Source organism: Platalea leucorodia, assembly GCF_965183815.1.
Source record: "Platalea leucorodia genome assembly, chromosome: 2".
Taxonomy (NCBI): domain Eukaryota; kingdom Metazoa; phylum Chordata; class Aves; order Pelecaniformes; family Threskiornithidae; genus Platalea; species Platalea leucorodia.
Window position 1 is genome coordinate 128,097,058 of NC_138824.1, and position 17,843 is coordinate 128,114,900.

Genomic DNA, 17,843 nt, shown 5'->3' on the forward strand with positions numbered 1-17,843 from the left:
AACATGTTTTAAGCATATGAATCAGCAAGTGCATAATGTGCAATTCAAAACAATACAACTTTGAATTCTTAACCTGTAGCATCACAAAATGGGGTGGACAGGGGTTGTGATAATATTATAGGGTTTTCCAAACTCTCAAAAGCTGAATTCCCTTTGAAGAGAAATGAAACAAAAATGCAGTCTCATGCACAGCAAGCAGCTACTCATAGTAGGCTGCCTAGATCTTCATCATCTGACACTCTCTTACACTCCGGTGAGTTAGTGTACTTGAGATGTCACCGCTACCCTATATGCGTCTGAGTTAGCACCCGCTGAAATGAAAGGGGCGACCCACAATTCAAATCTGACTTCAGGCTTTACAGAAGCTCAAGCCAACATAGCGACATTACTTATACTTGAGTCACGATTGCAAAAATTTATTGGCAACCGTAAACTTGGTGATTTAAGGCAGATCTACCCAGGGAAATTAGTGCTTAGAAGGAAGGGTGTGGATTTTTAATGTGATTTTTGTGTGCTAAATCCTGTCGAGATATTTTTAACACATGCTAAAACTGTTACAGTATAAAGTAATGTAACTTCACTCTGTAAGTGGAATATGTTACTTCATTTCTAGAGCACACGTAATAGGAGGGAGTTACATGGGGTAATGTGCTAGAAGTTCACGTTACTGCACATTCACAGTTACTGCGCACTGACTTCTTTATGTAACGAACCATTAGACCCTTCGATTTTAAGTATAAGTTTAGACACTGGAAAACAGCCAGAAGACATATCTGTGCATCTGCTGCTAGTCTGGTATGCTCCGCATCTTGAGAAGTACCACCTAACCAGCTGCCGTCATTAGCATATGTATGCCTTCTTTCCCCATCCCAAATGTGCAGTCCTGTAAATCACAGCAAGCTGAAATTCTGATCTCTGTAACACTACTTGAAATCGCTAAATCACTGCCTCTCTTCTTTGTGTCCACACAAACACTAGGTAAAGGCACCGATGTTCAGGAGTATGTTTAGTAGCTTGATCTGTTTCCCGGGCTACAGTCCGTGCTTGGAGGGCAAAGACCCAGTCCCTCCATTTATTGACCGAAGATGGAGAGGGAGGGCTCAGCAGCGCCTGGAGGCTCTTCAGCAGCTTGCTGCGTAAGTGTTCTATGGCTGGATAATTTAAAACAAACATACAAACAAAACCAACAAAAACCCATGCACGCTGAAGTGGAAATGGCTGCAATTTGTTCCTACTTACATTTCCCTTGAAATTAAGAGATTGCAGCTGTTGTGGAGTATGGTTGCCCATCTGTTTCTTACAGGGTGGATGTTGCACATTCCTTCATCCCTGTGCTATCTGCTTTGCAGCGGTTGTCGGGAAAGAGGAGAGGGCTATTTCCATCTCCTATAGATCAGATAAGTTATGAAGACTTCAGTGACTCATGTGTGTTACTTCAGCGGGAGCTGTTTCCTTTTAGTCCCGTGCAGCTGGTTAGATTGCCTTTGCTGCTCATTCAGGGGTGTATGGGGCCTGAACCAGGGCACCACATTTTTAGTGCAGGGGTTTTAGTTGAACTTTCTCCTGGCATCACAATTTGGGCTTCTGATTCAGCACATATTTTAAAAAAACGTTTCTGTCTTTTGCCACACCATGCGTTTTTTGGAGTCCTCTTGTAGCTGTAGTCAAGACTGCAGGCATCAGCCTAGGTAGTTGTTTTCAGAGGGTAGCATTAACAAGCTAACTTTAGACCATGGGCTTTTCAGATGATGCGTGCTCTGGGGTTGCTGGTAATTGAGTTCCACCCCATGCCAGACAGTATTCAAAGAAAGATGTTTAAGTGTGATACAGTGGATTTCACACCTGGGTTTGTTCAGTTTCAAAAGCATATTCTTCTCATTTCCACAATAAAATAAGAATTTTGGAGCCCTTTTTTTTTTTCTTCTTATTTTCAGCAGTTCAAACTGTCCTCAGCACATCAAAACCTCACTGGCTTCTTATATCTTGCCTGATATTCTGTAACAAGAACTTATTTGATGCCTGCGCTGCTTTAAAGTTCATTTACCTTTCAACAACATGTATTTGCAAAGAGTCTTACAATTAACAAAAAATGAGATATACGTCCCCTCTGTTTCAGCCTGCACTGATTGACAGTGTTGCTGATACAGACGACAGCATATTTCCCAGCTGTCTTTTCAGCAGTTGCATTGCCTCTGCAAGGTTACCAGGAATAAATGCTCATTTATTTCAGCAAAGTCAGCAAATATAAGTCAAGGACATGCAAGAGGCAGGATCTGTGGAATAAAAGGGACTATTTCACTGCGTTCCCATTGTGCCTATAACTATACCATAATAGGATGAACAGCTTATGCTAATAAAGTTAAATCATAAGAATAAGTGCCCACCTGTGCTAAATGAAACACAAATCCATCTGGATGGAGCAACAGTCTGATGCGTAAAGAGTCGGCTAGTGGAACTAGCCATCAGCTCAATTAACTCATTTGAATTACAAACACAACTTCACAATAATAGGTTGATTAGTGCTGAGCAAGTGTCTCAGGTTACCGCACCGCATCTCGAAACCTTCCCCTCTCTTTTGTTATGTGATATGACTGAAAGCACTGGGAAGAGATGACTTTAAGCTTACCTTTGCAGTAAATTGTATGTCACAGGAGGTTAATGAAGCACCTCTCTGTAGGCTTTGCTGTAGTGGGTAGCCATACTGTGGCTCCCCGACTTCCACAGCGCAGCTCGCAGGGCTTAGACGGGGTCTTTGAAGACAACGGGTCTCAGTGCGCAAGCCTTTGTTCGATCCCAGCTGTCGAGCGGTGTTATGTGTTGTTGACCATATCTCTGTAAATACGCCTCTATTTAAAATCAGGCAGCAGCAACCAACTCCAGCACCCACAATCCCATGCACCTGAGGTCAGGATTCTTACAGGTTGCCAAAAATGGTCTTACGAAAAACACGACCTTCAGAACATGCCATATATATAGGTTAAGGAAATGACTTACCTTAATGGCATGACATGGGCTGGGGTTTTTTTGTTTTTGTTTTTTTTTAAAGAACTTCTGGTTCTTATCTTGTCCAGAGTAAGACTGGAGTATAAAGTGGTTATGAAATCAAATAGCAATCCTGATGTATAGCTTTCAAAGGACTCAATTCTACCTATTCTCTCACTGACTGCCTTAATGAGGTCTACCTCATGGTCTTCCAAAGCTTTAAAATAAAGAAAACCCTCCAAGATGTTATAGTGAAAAATTTAAACAGTCTGCCTACTTTAAATTCAAAATGAGGGAAAAAATGAAGCAAGAATGTTCTTACAAAAGATATGCTTGTTCCAGCACAGAATTTCAAACATTCACACGGTCAGCCTAATTTTTCTCCTCTATTGGAGAATTCAAATTGAAATTGCTGATTCTAAAATTTTCCACATTTGCTCAAAATCTCTTTAGCTATTTTTGAAAGGTAGAAAGTGGTAGTGTTCCCCTTTTTTCCTCATACTCCTTTACACATAATTTCTGTTATGGAAAGTTTTTCACTCTTAAGGAAATGAGGTTGCTCCCCCCACTCAATAAAAGTAGTTTACTTTACAAGGTCAAGCATTTACAAGTGGCCAATTCTTTTCATAACAAGCACATAAGAAAGTTTTATTAAAGGCAGCAAATGACCATTTCTTGCCCACACATAGTGGGGAATACACATAAAGTGTCAAACTGTCTTGCTATGTATGTAAGTATGAAAAAAGCAAAATATAATTGCTGGTGTAAGTATGGGGATTTTGTGGACTTTAGAAGAAAAGGGAAAAAAAAAAGCATAAGAAAAAAAAGGTCAGAACTTCTCTGAATGTACTTCTTAAATGATAGTAAGGAATCCTGTATTTTGGCTTTTAGAGCTCAACCTTCTCTTCAAATACCTCAAATTATGTATGAAGATCCTGAAGTTAGTGGAAGGAATCGCTACAAATATTTTGCACGGTAAGGAATGAACTGATTTGAAACAGAGTTCAGAAGCTTGCTTTTGTGCAGTTTAAAGAACACGTAAATATATGCCAGAGCCTTTTTTTTTTTTTTCTGTTGCTTCTTTGATCACTGCTGTAGAAAATCTAAATAGTAACCAAATCTTAAATCACAAGGTCCTTTAAAATTCACACTATGCCAGAATTTTCAGGTAATGTGTTACCATAGAAGCAAATGTACCAGGCATTCTGTACTTAATAATTATTTGTAGAAAGCTTTGGGCTCTAGATCCTCCTACACAAAGGAAGAAGATGCTCACAAAGCCATTGTCATTCTCCAGACTCCTGGAAAGGCGCCTTCTTGAGGAACCTTTTAACTCCCAGTTCCTGCCGAGAGCAGAAAGGGAGCAAAGGGAATCCTTGGTGAACTTTTCATCAATGATGTCCTCTACCGCAGGACTACTCTGGTCCTTCCAGAATGACACTGAAGGTCAGCAACGGACTCCAGATCTGAGCCAACAGCTGGCGTACAAACATTCTCAACTTAGTCACGGATACTTTGAATTACATTCACTATTATAGTCAGCAGCTATTGGCCAATATGTCCGCTTCAAATAATATAGAAAAAAAATTGCCAAGTTTAATAAATTGAAGTTCTTTATGGCTCCTTTAACAACAACAACAAAAGGACAACAATGATGTTATCTTCTGCAATACGAAATTAAGATTTAAAAGTCTCTCAAAGGCTAAGGGAAATTGATAGTGAACTGCGATATGCAAACTATAAGAATGCCTGAGAAGGAATAATATGTCGTTGAGCCCATATCACTTTCAAAATACTGCATAAAATACTGCAAAAAAAACCCCAATCAAATTAGATAAGTCCAAACCAGCTTACCTTACCAACTGATTGTAGGAATTCATTTCAGGATTTCAAGTTATTAAAAAAAAACCTCTCAAAGTGAAAAAAGTAAACTAATTAGTGAAACACAAAATGTTGTGAGCGCACTCAAAACTAACTTCTTTTAATTATTGTCTTGTTTTGCAATTCCACTTTCTGCTTTGACAGAAGATTAACTCTCGCTCCTACTGGTGAAAATTCCTCTGTTGCTCCTTAGCTAAAAAAGAATTCTTTAATATTCAGGCACAATTCTTAAACATGCAACTACAGAACCTGAGTTGTGGAAAATCAGTGTAACTCCACCGAAATTAGTAGACCGCAGTTTTTCTAAACTGTAATGACCTTTTATCCTCATGGTTGTTGTCTTACATCTGCCTTCTCTCTTTTTAGACCTCTCGTCCCTTCTAATAAGCTGCTTCCACTAAATGTTGCTTACACAATGGCAAAGTAAGTAGTGAGTTCTGGAAAATTACTGTTGTAGTGGGTCATATCTCATCAGAAAAAGGTTGGGTACCTACTTAGCTGGTGACCAATATTCTTCATAATGAGCCAACAGGAAAAACTTAAGAGGTAAGGGTTTGTTCACCACTGAGAATTCCTGAGGAAACAGGTGAGTGACTGTTTCAGGATTTGCTTGCAGTATCTATCTAAGTAGTGCTTTGTGGGTAAAGGACATGTGCCTCAAGTGTGTTATGATTATGAGGCCTGAAACAGAATGCTAAGTGTCTCTGAATCCTAGAAGAGATACCGATGCAAAGAAGATTCTCCAATACAGCAATATTGTTAGAAAATCTTCTGATATTTTATTACAACCTCTGTGATAGCTGCAATACTGTTCAGTGGTGTAGAGCATCCATGAAGTAGTTTAGTGTGGTTTTCAGTGGGGATCAAATTTTGAGGGGACATAAGAAGATTCAGTTGCTAGTAGAGTCAATGGAAGTTGCACATGCTTACATCAGAATTGAATTTTTGTTCTGGAAATGTTGGAAAGACAAACATGTAAGCTAAGCTGAAGCAGTCCTACTTCATTTTACACTCAGCCATTAGTTACTTTTTGTGCTCATTAAAAGCAATGCTTTATAATGGATACTTAGGGAAGGTTTTCATATAATAACTTGTGAGAGCTGAAACAAGAAGATTTCTCGATTGCTTACCTAAGGAGGGAGGTTTCAGAGGACTCAGTGTAGCCTCAGTATGCTTTTACTAAAGATAATGGAGTTAACATCGATGGGAACAATGTTAAGATAAAACAAAACACATTTGAATATCCTACCTCTGACTTAGTGTTGTGTTTCTTCTTTTTTTTTTTTTTTTTAATGAACGTGACAAATGTTCTCCCATCTTGCATCTCTTTTTAGGACAGAGCCCTATGTCCATTCACCTACAAGAGACAGCAAGGTCTTTGGTCCCAAGTTACGAACTTTGGGCACGCAGACAGACTACAGGGATGGTGAAGCCCAGACGGATCCCTATTCCCCTGAATATGTAGTTCCCAGTGGCTCAGTCCCTGAACTTCTGACACTTGCTACACTCACTTGGGGTGAGTTGTGAAATCAAGATAAATTCTAATAATCATGTCCCCTCTCTAGCAGGAGGTTCTTTTTTTTTCAATGTCAGGTTTCGAGTCTGTTGCCAGCTTTGGCAGCCCTTTGTCACCTTCCTTTGGGGCACGTTACTGTATGTATTTCTAAAATAGGTATGATATTTACCGACTTAATAGCACTGTTCTGGGGCATTTCATAAAGAGTTTTGAGATCATTCAATATAAAAAGGACATACGCTTTACAAATATGAACTAGTAGCTGTTTTTCCATTTACCTACTGTTCTTCAGCTTTTCTGAGTTAAACAGTAAAAAAACAGTACGAACACCGCTGCCCCATAATACACCTATGATCTTAATCTCCCAGTGTCGCACCTGCACTAGTGATGGACACTGGACGTGCCAAAGAAAGTGCTCATTCTCAGAAAGCGTCTTCTTGGAAAGTTTTTCCTCCTTTGCAGCCTGCACTAGAGGAATGAAGTGCTAGTGTTAATGTCAACTAAGCTATAGCAACTGAAGGTCCTACCATTCCTCATACTGTAGAATTTTACTGGCCTTAGAAGTATTTACTTCTGGCTATTGACAGTTCTGCTTGTGTTCAACACGTGGGCTTGTGCCCATCCAGCCCTCTCATACTTTTTGGTGGTGGTTATTTGCTGGACTCACCGTTCTTCTAAAGAGCTATTGCTTCTTCTCCCTGTAAAGGTCGGGGGCTACCAGCAGGACTAGCCGAGGTGGAGATGATTGAACGTGCCCGGGAAAAACGTGCATGGGAAGCAACTCTTCCAGCCATGGACAATGCCTCACAAATTGCAAAGAGGAGGAAAATGATGGATGATATGGAGAGGAAGGAGTGGGCCTTTAGAGAACAGGAAATAGAAAAGTAGGAGTTCAATTATACTCTTTATTTCTTTTAAATATTGGCTGAATAGAGAAGGAACAAGAAGGTTTAGGGAATTGACTGAAGGGTACAAGCCTTTTATTTCTGTGAAAACCCCCAGATTCTGGGAAGGGATATTTTTGTTAAATTTAATATAAGAGACTGCCACCACAATACTTTCCACCAGTGCTAAACTCACTTTTTAAAATGAAAAATTAAATACGAGATATGCAATATGAACTATGTGTAAAGTAGTCAGTTGGTATGTAGGATTTGATGATGACAGCACTGCACAGAACACTGCAGAGTGCAGTAGGTCATACCTGGCCTTTTCTTTCCTTGCAGGTTGCAGGAGGTTCGACTGGAAGTCTTAAAGAAGCTGCTGTGGAGGCGAGAGAAGAATCAGAGTGAGCTGGATGCCAAGCGCTTGGATGACCACTGGCAAAATCATCAGAAGGCTAAAGAAGAGAAGATAAAAAAGATTCAGCATGACTGTGCACTGAGTAAGTTTGAAAGACAAGGAGAGAGCAGTATGAGACTTTGTTCTCAGACAAGCCATTTCTATTTTCACAAGGTTGCAGTCTTTATTCAGGATGAAACAGGTTGCATCCACAATATAGGTATGCATGGCCAGCATTCGTTCTGGTCAAACAGGTCATGTTTTTATATTAAGCAGCAAAAGCTCTTGTGAATTTCCAAAGATACGGCTTTTTTAGAACTATTTGCATGGGGAACCTTCTCACATTTGTATTTCCTTTTCAGTGCTCAGGAAAATGATAGCTAAGAGGAAGAATGTGATGGGGAAGCTGGAGAGACGAGATATCATCAAAGAGTATACTGACTTTGCATCGCAAACATACGGTCCTTTGTCAAGAATTGGCTATTTCCCAGACAACCATTCTGAATGCTACGTGGTAAAAAACTTCTATCTTAACACCTTTGCAGGTAAGGCATTTGGGAAGATTTAGGTTGTATGAGATATTTACTTAAAATACTAACAAAACTCAAATTTCTCTCCCCACCACTCCATTACTTAATTGCTGCTTGTATTTCTTAGGACTATGTGAACTGGAAGCATCTCTTCCAGATTCTGTCACCCAGGTCAAGATTAAAGCACCGAAACCTAAGTACACTACCACTAAGACTGGCTTTATTAAAAGATCAGCAAGGCTAGAGGTGGAGCTGGCACAGGTTCACCAGGTATGGAGCTGCATCCAGCAGTATGTCAGTTCCGCTTAGATTTGAACTGCTCAGAAATGCAATCGGAAAGACATGTGTCTAAGCTTTCTCCCAATTTCCTGTGCTAAATTCCTATTTTCTGTACGACAACTTCAAGGACAGAATGGATCAGACATTCAGACTGTTGTAGGCATGACCAGTACTGCTCTGGAACTCAGTCTGTCCGTACTCTCTCTCTCCCTGACATCTGTCCTTCTGCTCCAACCCTATAGAAAACAAGCATAGCTGCTTCTGTCTTCCTACAGATCAGGCACTTGAATCAGAACATATTATGTCAGTTAGAAATTCTCTCCTGCCATTTGCTCATTCCCATTTCTTCCTTGCTTTTATAATGCACAAGTGGCAAGCCTGCTCGTTACACTGTCAAACTACTAATAATTAAATAAACCAAATTTGGATTCATGTTTTAAAATTTCTGTACGTTTTTAAAGATGTACATTTTAAGTACATATTGTAAAAACCCCTGCAGCAAAGCATGATTAAAATGACCCCACTCATGAGATCAGATCAGAACGGTGGATGCACATCCCTGTTGTTCCCTAACAACAGCATCTGATTTGCAAACATGCTAATAGTGTTTTGCATATCTTAATTTATCACAACTGTTCATGCAGATGAGGTGTCCATATATGCAATTAACCACTGAGGAAAGAAGTGCCTCATTTGCATCTGCAATCACAATATTTGTAAATTACATGTACTTTTAAATACCCGTCTTGTGATGATGTTGAGGGTTACTTTTTTTTTAAAATCAGGCATATTCTTGGCTGGCCGCTGTACCTCTGAAAAATATTGAATTTCATTTGTAAAGCTTGGCAACTTTCACTTATGCTTTATTTAGTGAAGAAATATTTCGTAATTGGCAATTATGTGTATAGCTTTCTTGTTTTAGTGTAATTTAATAGTACTCTCAATGCAGACAGTAACTTTCTACTAATGAATTTTAAATTGAAATCTTGTTCTGAAAAATCAATCCTATTATCTCAAATTTAAATTCCACTGGATCTTGTAAAAGATGAAAAATTGCATCTGATTATTATTCAGAAGGAAAAATTTCAAAGAAAATCTTGAGTGCTACAGGGATTGTTCAATAACTAAGGACATCAATTCACTACGGTTTCAGAGAAGACGACACAGCCTTATTGAAGGGGTTTGCGTTTGGGTGCTTTGTGCATAAAATTCAAGTAGTGACTCTGCATAATCTGGATCGTAACACGGTTCTCATAGGCAGCAGAATGTTAGCCCAAGCTTTCAGAGCTGAATTCCAATTACAGCAATTGTATTGTTTGTTCAAAATACTCATGGTTTGAAATACTGCAGTGGAGTGTCTAAGCCGTAGTCACGGAGAAGTATGTCCTAATGCTGACTGCTCACACAATAATTAATCTCTTCAAAGACAAATTGGTGGCCAAAGGGAGATGAAATGCAGAACAAAAGCAGACAATTCTGCATATTTGCTTTCTTAAATCAATGTAGATCACTTGGTCTATATTGATTTATACCAGCTGAGGGGCTAAAATAACTAATACTCATTTCCCCACCACAAAAAGGCAAAATGTATATTCTTTTAAAATCACAAAGCATTTCCTTTGCAGGCAAAGATGATAAATCCACTATGCAAAATTTAACTGCTGCTTTTAAATATACAGAAGTAGACACCAGACTGGTTGGTGCAGACAAGCAGAAAGTACTGACGCTGTGAAACACCCAGCCTGCCTCAGCCACCGTTAGATTTAAACAAACTTTCTGTTCAGAGCAACAAGAAATTACTGCCCTGATGAGCACTTGAGCTCTGTGGTGCTGTTACCGGTCACTTCTCCCATCAGCGGCTTTTGCTTCTTAAGTTTGGTGGCTATAGCATGTTCTGGCTTAGCAGGGCCTCTCTGACGGGTCCACCTCACAAGCTACTGGAGCTGTCAAGAGGGCAGCAAAGGGTGCAGAGTGCTTAACAGAATTTAGCTTGAGAGGACAGCTGTCTGACCACTTGCCATAAGCAGTCCCAATCCTGCCAACAACCTCCCTCACACACACTATGGAAGAGGTTTAAAGCAGGCAATTAGGGATCATCTCCGAAGGGCACTGTGTCGCCTTGCGTTATTTCCATAGCTGAGCAGCTAGACCAGTTTTCTCTTCAAAAGCCTTTTTTCAGTGCTGTCCTAGCACACTTAATCTATAAATTTTCTCCTGTAATCTTAGAAATAAAGCAGAATTCTAGAAAATTCAGAGAGTACACAGTGATCTAGCTCTAGAATGAGTTTCTTTCATTTTCCCTGGATGATCTGTGGAAGGAGGTGGCAAATAGAGGAGGAATGCTAGGTTTTGGCCTCAGAAGTAATTAATTTTAATAAAGGAAGTTTCCAAGGCTTGCTTCTCTGGCCAAACAAGTGGCAAGATGGACTAGTCCTCCTCATTATGTTCCTCTTGGTTTGCCATATTGAGGGTTTTCCTAAGCTTAAAGCTTGTAAGAAGGGACAAGCAATTATTCAAGGAACTACAACAAGGATCCGTTTCCTCTTGAGAATAAGAACAGCTTCTTCCAGACTTGAAACTAAGCCAAAAAGAAGTGATTTTAGAAGCAGACTTTTTGAGGAGCATCCTGAAACCTTTTGCAGGAGTATTATGTACGCTCAGTATTCTTTGAATAATTCTCTAAAACAAGAGAACATGGCAGAAACAGGAGTGACCCAGGATTTACAGTAAAAACAATGATCTGTATCTTAAGCCAGATCTGTAAAAGGACAAGGAAAGCTAGTTCCTAGCCAGCGCAGATGAAAGTGCTTTAAGGAATGTAAGTGAGCAATTATATAGACAGCCTTGTGTGAAAATCCAGGGCATTAAGGAGACAGCAGACTGATATAGCTAATTACTATAGGAAAGAAATGCAACTAGGTAACTGAATACACCAAGGAACGGAGGAGCTGCTAGAAGAAATCCCAGTGCAGAACAATGCACGACTTTAGGCTGACCCTGTATGCTCTGGTGGCTCAAGAGGGGTGAAGTGTCAGGTAGTTTCAAAGTGCTGGATCAAGATGATGTCAGAACAAAGAATCTCTCACCTCAGCATTAAGTGCAACTCTCATCACGTCTGTTTTCCTTTATCCGGTTGCTGGAAGGAGGTGGAGAAGTAGGGGGCCAAGAATGTCTCTGGAGAAAATCTCTGCCAACTTCAAAGCATAGGAAAACCTGTTCAAGCAGTTATTTCATCAAGAACAGATCTCCAACACAGTGTTAGTTGGCTCATGCTCAGACAAGCTCTAAGAGCTATTATGTCAGTCTTGATCAGCCAAGATGCAGCAGCCATGCTGCACTGCAAAGCAGGTAGTCAGTCCGTCCTTGATGATCTCACCTTCTTCATTCGTGGGCAAAAAGGAAGAAAGAGAAACAGGACTGTATACCCTGTGCTGTACATGAAAATAAAATATACCTAGTGTCTTGTGAAAAGGAGAGGATCACAGAGAAGATAAGGAAGGAATCTAAAGAATGATTTCTGTGAATGAAGAGTTGTTTCTCACGCCACTATCCTATCAAGAGTTCTGCTTCTATCAGAAGCTCACAAAGAAGCTAAAGCGTATGGCCAAAAGCATGGGTGCCATTTGGCGTTCACTGCATTTTCCAGGCAAATGAAAAGGAGATGAACTGGGTGGTCCTTCACTGTCCAATCCAACCAGATCATACCATGACTCTGAACTTACTACCTGAAAGAAGTAACGTAGTCGCTCTCAGAAAAATTAGAGTGTGATATGTAGGCAGTAACATTTGAAGTATGTTGTTCAGAAATTTAGCACTTTTTTGTTCTTAAAGAAAGTATTTTACAGCGATTCTTGGGCCCTGGTCTCCCTATTTCAAAAAACGGTAACTTGTTAAGTTAAGCAGAACCAGTTAATGCAAAAAACATATTTTCTTTTTCTTTTCTTACATTAAAGTCTTAAAATAACTTAAAACCTCAGATTAGAGAAAGCAAATGGTAAGCATTTTTGACTTAGTAAGGATAGCAAAGCAGGCACTAGACTGTGCTGACATGAAAACGTAAAACCACTTCTGGGAATTGCAGTATTTCTCAAATCTACTCTAATAAGAATTCCCTCTTGTCAGAAGTGCTCGTAGATTTTTCTGTCTTTAAAAGTTGTTATTCTGGTTGGCAAGAAATATTTTTGGAGGCTAAGGTTTTTATTAGAAAAATTCTTATGAATGCAACATTGCACTAATAAACATAGGAGCCATTGTTTTCAAAAGAGTCACAATTACCGCAGCTTTTTTCTTTCAACCCCCTGCCCCCCATCATGCAAAACACCTTATAAATCATAGCAAGCACTGTTATAATCTTCATGCCAGAGAGCTCTAAGGTCATCAAATACAAGAAACAGTTCGGAAAATCTCTCAGCATTTTTGAGCTATAACCATTTCACGTGGCTTATAAGCAGTTCATAGGCCTTGATTCTTGCATTATTAACATGGTCCATTTCAGAAGTTTTCAATAATAAAGCATTTTATCCCGTCTACCTAGAAACCTCTCTCCTTTTCTGGAGCAATTATTTATCCTGACCTGAAAGGTCAGATCCAATATGCAAGAAAAGTTTTGTACAATGACCATTGGAGTTTCAAAACTTCATTAATTTCACGATTAAATTCCGTGCAAGTGCCATCAATTTCCTGCTACTGGAGAGAGAAATTCAGCATGGGATTTTTTTCTTAAGTTTTTCTTTGGTTTCCCTCCCTAGTGAAATACTGTACTTGAACATTTGAAAGAGAGAGAGCGAGAAAAGAAAAAGGCACACTTTTCCTTGCTGGAATATGTGTGTTTTTTCAGTAATAAAGACTACAGATCCAACCCATACAGTAGTAGGATTATAATTTTGAAGGAGCTTTAAATGTGCATACTCTCTTTCCTTTTCTTTGCAAGCTGAAGTCTGATGTCCTACAGCAGGCAAACATTGCCATGCAGTTGGAAATGATTATCTGAATATCTTGTTCTAAGTAGCTTGCGATGGGAAGTTGGGAGGACTTTGGCTCTCTAAACAGTTTGAAAACGTCTTGAAAGAGTGAAGGCTGTGGTGCGTTCCCACTCCTAGTCTGACTTTGGCTGACAAGGTTTGGCATCTGCCACCAAACATCTGCGAGCAAGAGAAAACCCACTCTTAATGGGCTCGTGGATTTTCTTGGTAGAAGGAAGTTCTCAGGCAAGTTAGTTTCCCTTTCTCCCTTAGTCTACTGGTACAGTTGCTGCGGATGCCCCTGGGCTGCTGGGCAGTTGCAGATGAGCAGAGAAGCGTTTCAAAACACATTTTGCAAGGAAGGGGTCCTGGGTCATTCGGTTCAGCCCTGCACAGTAACAGGACAAAGACATTTCACTGAGGAAGGGCCACAGAACAGTGACAATTCACTCAAGTGACCTCCTTCATAAAATCTCCTGACCGCATAACATTTCTAACCCGCAGTAACAAGCATTATACCTATAGTTAAAGGCAAAGAGTTATAACTATTCTGTAGTGATATGTAAACTAATTAAATTGTGATATTCCTATCCATTTTTCATGTTTTGAAAGAATCTTACCTCTATCTTATAGGAAAATAATTAATGTTTTTGTCATTGCATAAGGAAAGTAACACACACAACTGCCTCTGCTTGCATATGGGTCAGTGTTTAATTGGTTCAATGAGATTCCTATTTTAAAATGAAAAAAAATAAATCTGAAATATGCTTTCACTTGAGAATGTATTATATTAGAGATTAAGTTCATAGCAATTTTAGATTAATTTTAGGTGACTCGCCCTATGCAATTGCTGATAACTTACTTGTAAATATAGTAAAATAACTCTCACTTCCTTCCTACATATGGTTTTGAAGTTCGCATCAGTATCTTCTGACCAGCTAACAGCCTTATCTACTGACCATATTCAGTTTTTCAGTTGATGTGCAGTAAGAAATAGAAGCCACAAGCCTGCAAAGTGCAAAATACCTTCAGCTCCCTGTAGTCAGCGTGAGCAGCAACGGTCAGCATCTAGAGGACTGGCCTTATTGTGTTGTTCTATCTAGCCCAGCTCTGATTAAATTGTATGTCTATTCCAGGCACTACTGGAGAAGAAGAATAAAGTCAAGGAGCCGAAGAAGCCCCTCCGTTTCCTTGAAAAAGTAGAAAAGCCTGTTCCCCGGCCACCCACTCCAATCCTGGAAAAACCATCAATTGTAAGTGGGCTGGGTTTAGCACTTTTTTCTCTGTTGATCCCAGATTGTTTCCTACACGGTAGTTAAAGGAATTCCCAGAGAAGGAAAGAAGTGAGCTTTATCTTTTTTTGTGTGTATTCATGTTAGAAATAGCCATCACTATTTCTTAAGACTCTCATCTCTTTATTCTATAAAGATGAAGCTGAAGAATTTAAAATCTTTTACAATATCTGTTGGCCAAATCCTTAACTAAACTTTATTTTATAAAGACGTAAATTAGTAGACATGTTATTCCCTTGTTCTTGGGGAACAAAAAGGCAGAATCATATTATTATTGTTGTTGTTGTTATTATTATTATTATTATTCAGTGTCTTCCAACCTTCTGATCCGACAACACTATCACAATCCAGCAGAGCAATTAAGTTTAGTCCCATTGAAGTCACAGAATCACAGAATGCTTTGGGATGGAAGGGACCTTTAAAGGCCATCCAGTCCAACCCCCCTGCAGTGGGCAGGGACACCTACAACCAGATCAGGTTGCTCAGAGCCCCATCCAGCCTGGCCTTGAATGTTTCCAAGGATGGGGCATCTCCCACCTCTCTGGGCAACCCCTTCCAGTGTTTCACCACCCTCATTGTAAAAAATTTCTTCCTGATATCTAGTCTGTGAGACTTTGGGTGCGTAGCACTGAGCATGCACTTCATTAATTTGCTGGAGTGAAGCTCTTGTCATCATGCAGGATGCAGTCTTTGATGAGCATGCTCCAGTTCACAGAAAATGATTCTTCTGCAGAGACTGAAATAGCAGTAATGATGTGTCATGGGGGATGTGATATGCTGTAGGAAAAAACAACCTTTTAGGGGAGCTGCAACTTCTTTTCCTTTCTTGAAGTAACATACTTAAGAGGTAGCTGCCCCAGTGGGTTGCTTTGTCTGCTTATTAACAACATTTTCATGATATAGTAAGAATCAGACACAATTACCATTTAAACTTGTGAAATTAAGGGAGTCACACAACCATGAAAGTGAGAAAGTCTTTTTAGATCATCCATGCTGTCTTCCTTTGTGCAGTATGATGTCCTATGTTTTATAAAGTCTATTTTAAGATGACTGAAACAAGAATATCTCCTTGGGAAGAGCTTTCCACAGCTTTACTAACCTCTAGGTATTAGATATTGTATTGCAGTGGTAGATGTACACTATTTAGATTTACCATTTTAGCAGATTTTTAAGTACTTCCAGGTAATATGGAAAGAAATCAGAAAGATTTATTCCCCCAGTGCACGTGTTTACAGATTATAGGTTTTTTTTAAAGAGTTCCAATACAATAGGATTCTACCTAAGTGAATTCTGTCAACATTTGGTTTATTTTCCAAGTATCTTTATATGTGAACACATAAAAGAGTGGAGCTCTCCAGTGAAGCTCCATCTGCAAAATCAGGCCACTTCAACCACTGAAGAGCAGCACTAACCTCTCCTGCCTTGCAGAATCCACATAAGGTTTCTCCTACCAGCTGGCTGCGAGGAGCGCTGAAAGCAAGGCTCTCCTCTGTTGTTCATGCTTCTCTTCCTGCCATACACAGATACAAGTACCAACTGCTAAGTGCACCAGCCTCTTCCCGCTGGAGTTGAGGATCTCAAAAGGAAAGCCTGCCAGAGTGACAGGCGGGTGACGTGGACCACAAGGGATATAAAAGAAAGCGGAGAGAACGGAGGCACTACTGCAGGCCTCCTCAACTCCTCTCAGCCCGTCATTTCTCATGCACTTACTAGCCACAACAAGCTCACAGAGCGCCTCTGAATTCCTTCACTGGTTTATCACTTTCTCCCAGCCCCCTCTAGTTTTCAGCCTGCTCCTAGATCCTTCTATATCCTTCATTCCTTTTCTTTTTTTCCCCGCAGGGCATGATAGGCTTTCCATCTCCCCTCATTCTTTCCTGCTGGTCTGTCGCAGGCAGATGGAGTTGTTGATGATTACCCTTGCTAAGGCATCATTTGCAACACCGAACAACAGAAGTACAGAAAAATGCATCCCACAAAAATTTAAACCAAATCTTAGTTGGCATCAAACCAAGCTGTTCGGCTTCCCTGTCCAGTATATGTGCCATCTCCATTTCCAAAACTCTGTCCTGAAGGGCTTTCGCACTGTAGCCAGGTGATAGGGTACAGTTTAGCTCTCTAATTGGACTGGAAATTCAACCCTTCTTTCCAGAGAAAAAGAACATACCAAATCATAAGGCCATCCTTTGGCTAGTTCTGCTTTGCTCCTCCTGGGTGGTGATGTGGAAAGGCAGGAATGCTTCCTTTTGCTTTTGGAAAACTTAATCTTCAACACCTAAGAAAAAACAGATACTAAGATTCAAGCCCACACCACTTCTCTCATCCCACGCTCTTCCCTGTTTTTCCGGCACTTCTAAAATACCACATTTCAATGCAGACCTCATAGGCTCTTTATTAAAAAAAACTTCCTTGCAATTTTTAGATTTCTTTTTATCTTTCCCAGGCACCCAATGGGCTTCTTCCTTCTGCTACTGTCAACTCCAGACTAGAAGACCCCTCAGAAAGAAAAAATGCTGCCAGCTGTGCTTCCTCTATTTAAAATAAGCTTCCCCCCCCCCCACCCCGGTCACGTTCCCACTATGCTCCATCATTCTTCCAAGTTGGTATCGGTCACACAATGCTTGGCCAGTAGAGTTCTCAAAGAGACAAATCACAATATAATGTAATTAATTTTACTTCCAAACTATCACTTTCTGAGTCTTAAATTTACTGAGTTACTCTGATAAAGGTCACCACTGGAATAAATATCAAAAGAAAAATTGTATATGTTCCCTTTTAATTTAATCCCTTTATTTATGGTTAAAACAGCTCTCTTGCACCTCCTTCAATAATAATTCTATCCCCTTAGTGTCTTGACCTGTTAAATTAATGTAGCTGACGCTCACTTTACAAACTCGGATTCAGTCAAGCTACAAATAGTACTTCTAATGCATACAGTAATTTTCTCCATCAGCATCTCCTTATCATTAAATACTCGTCTCTAAAGACCCTCTAAAATCTCAAATAGAATCTAATTATACAGCCTTTCTCCCCCATCTCTTGTAAACCATCAAAGTACGTGCTATTCTGACTCACCGTCCTTTCCCTAGAAATTAGAAGAACGGTGTTCAGAAACAACTGA

The 17,843-nt window shown here is 39.9% G+C and overlaps 1 protein-coding gene across 1 annotated transcript in view; it reads left to right on the forward strand.

The window, feature by feature from the left end:
• Positions 1-978: 978 nt before the first annotated feature.
• CFAP91 (cilia and flagella associated protein 91) overlaps positions 979-17,843 on the forward strand; it is a gene marked incomplete at its 3' end in the record, with an annotated part of 28,354 nt that continues 11,489 nt past the window's right edge. The window contains 11 exon segments of the mRNA XM_082334790.1: positions 979-1,136; positions 3,072-3,123; positions 3,127-3,176; positions 3,874-3,957; positions 5,230-5,286; positions 6,198-6,379; positions 7,086-7,263; positions 7,606-7,763; positions 8,023-8,205; positions 8,318-8,460; positions 14,567-14,683. Of these exon segments, the coding sequence (XP_082190916.1) occupies positions 991-1,136; positions 3,072-3,123; positions 3,127-3,176; positions 3,874-3,957; positions 5,230-5,286; positions 6,198-6,379; positions 7,086-7,263; positions 7,606-7,763; positions 8,023-8,205; positions 8,318-8,460; positions 14,567-14,683 (1,350 nt within the window). The 5' untranslated portion in view covers positions 979-990.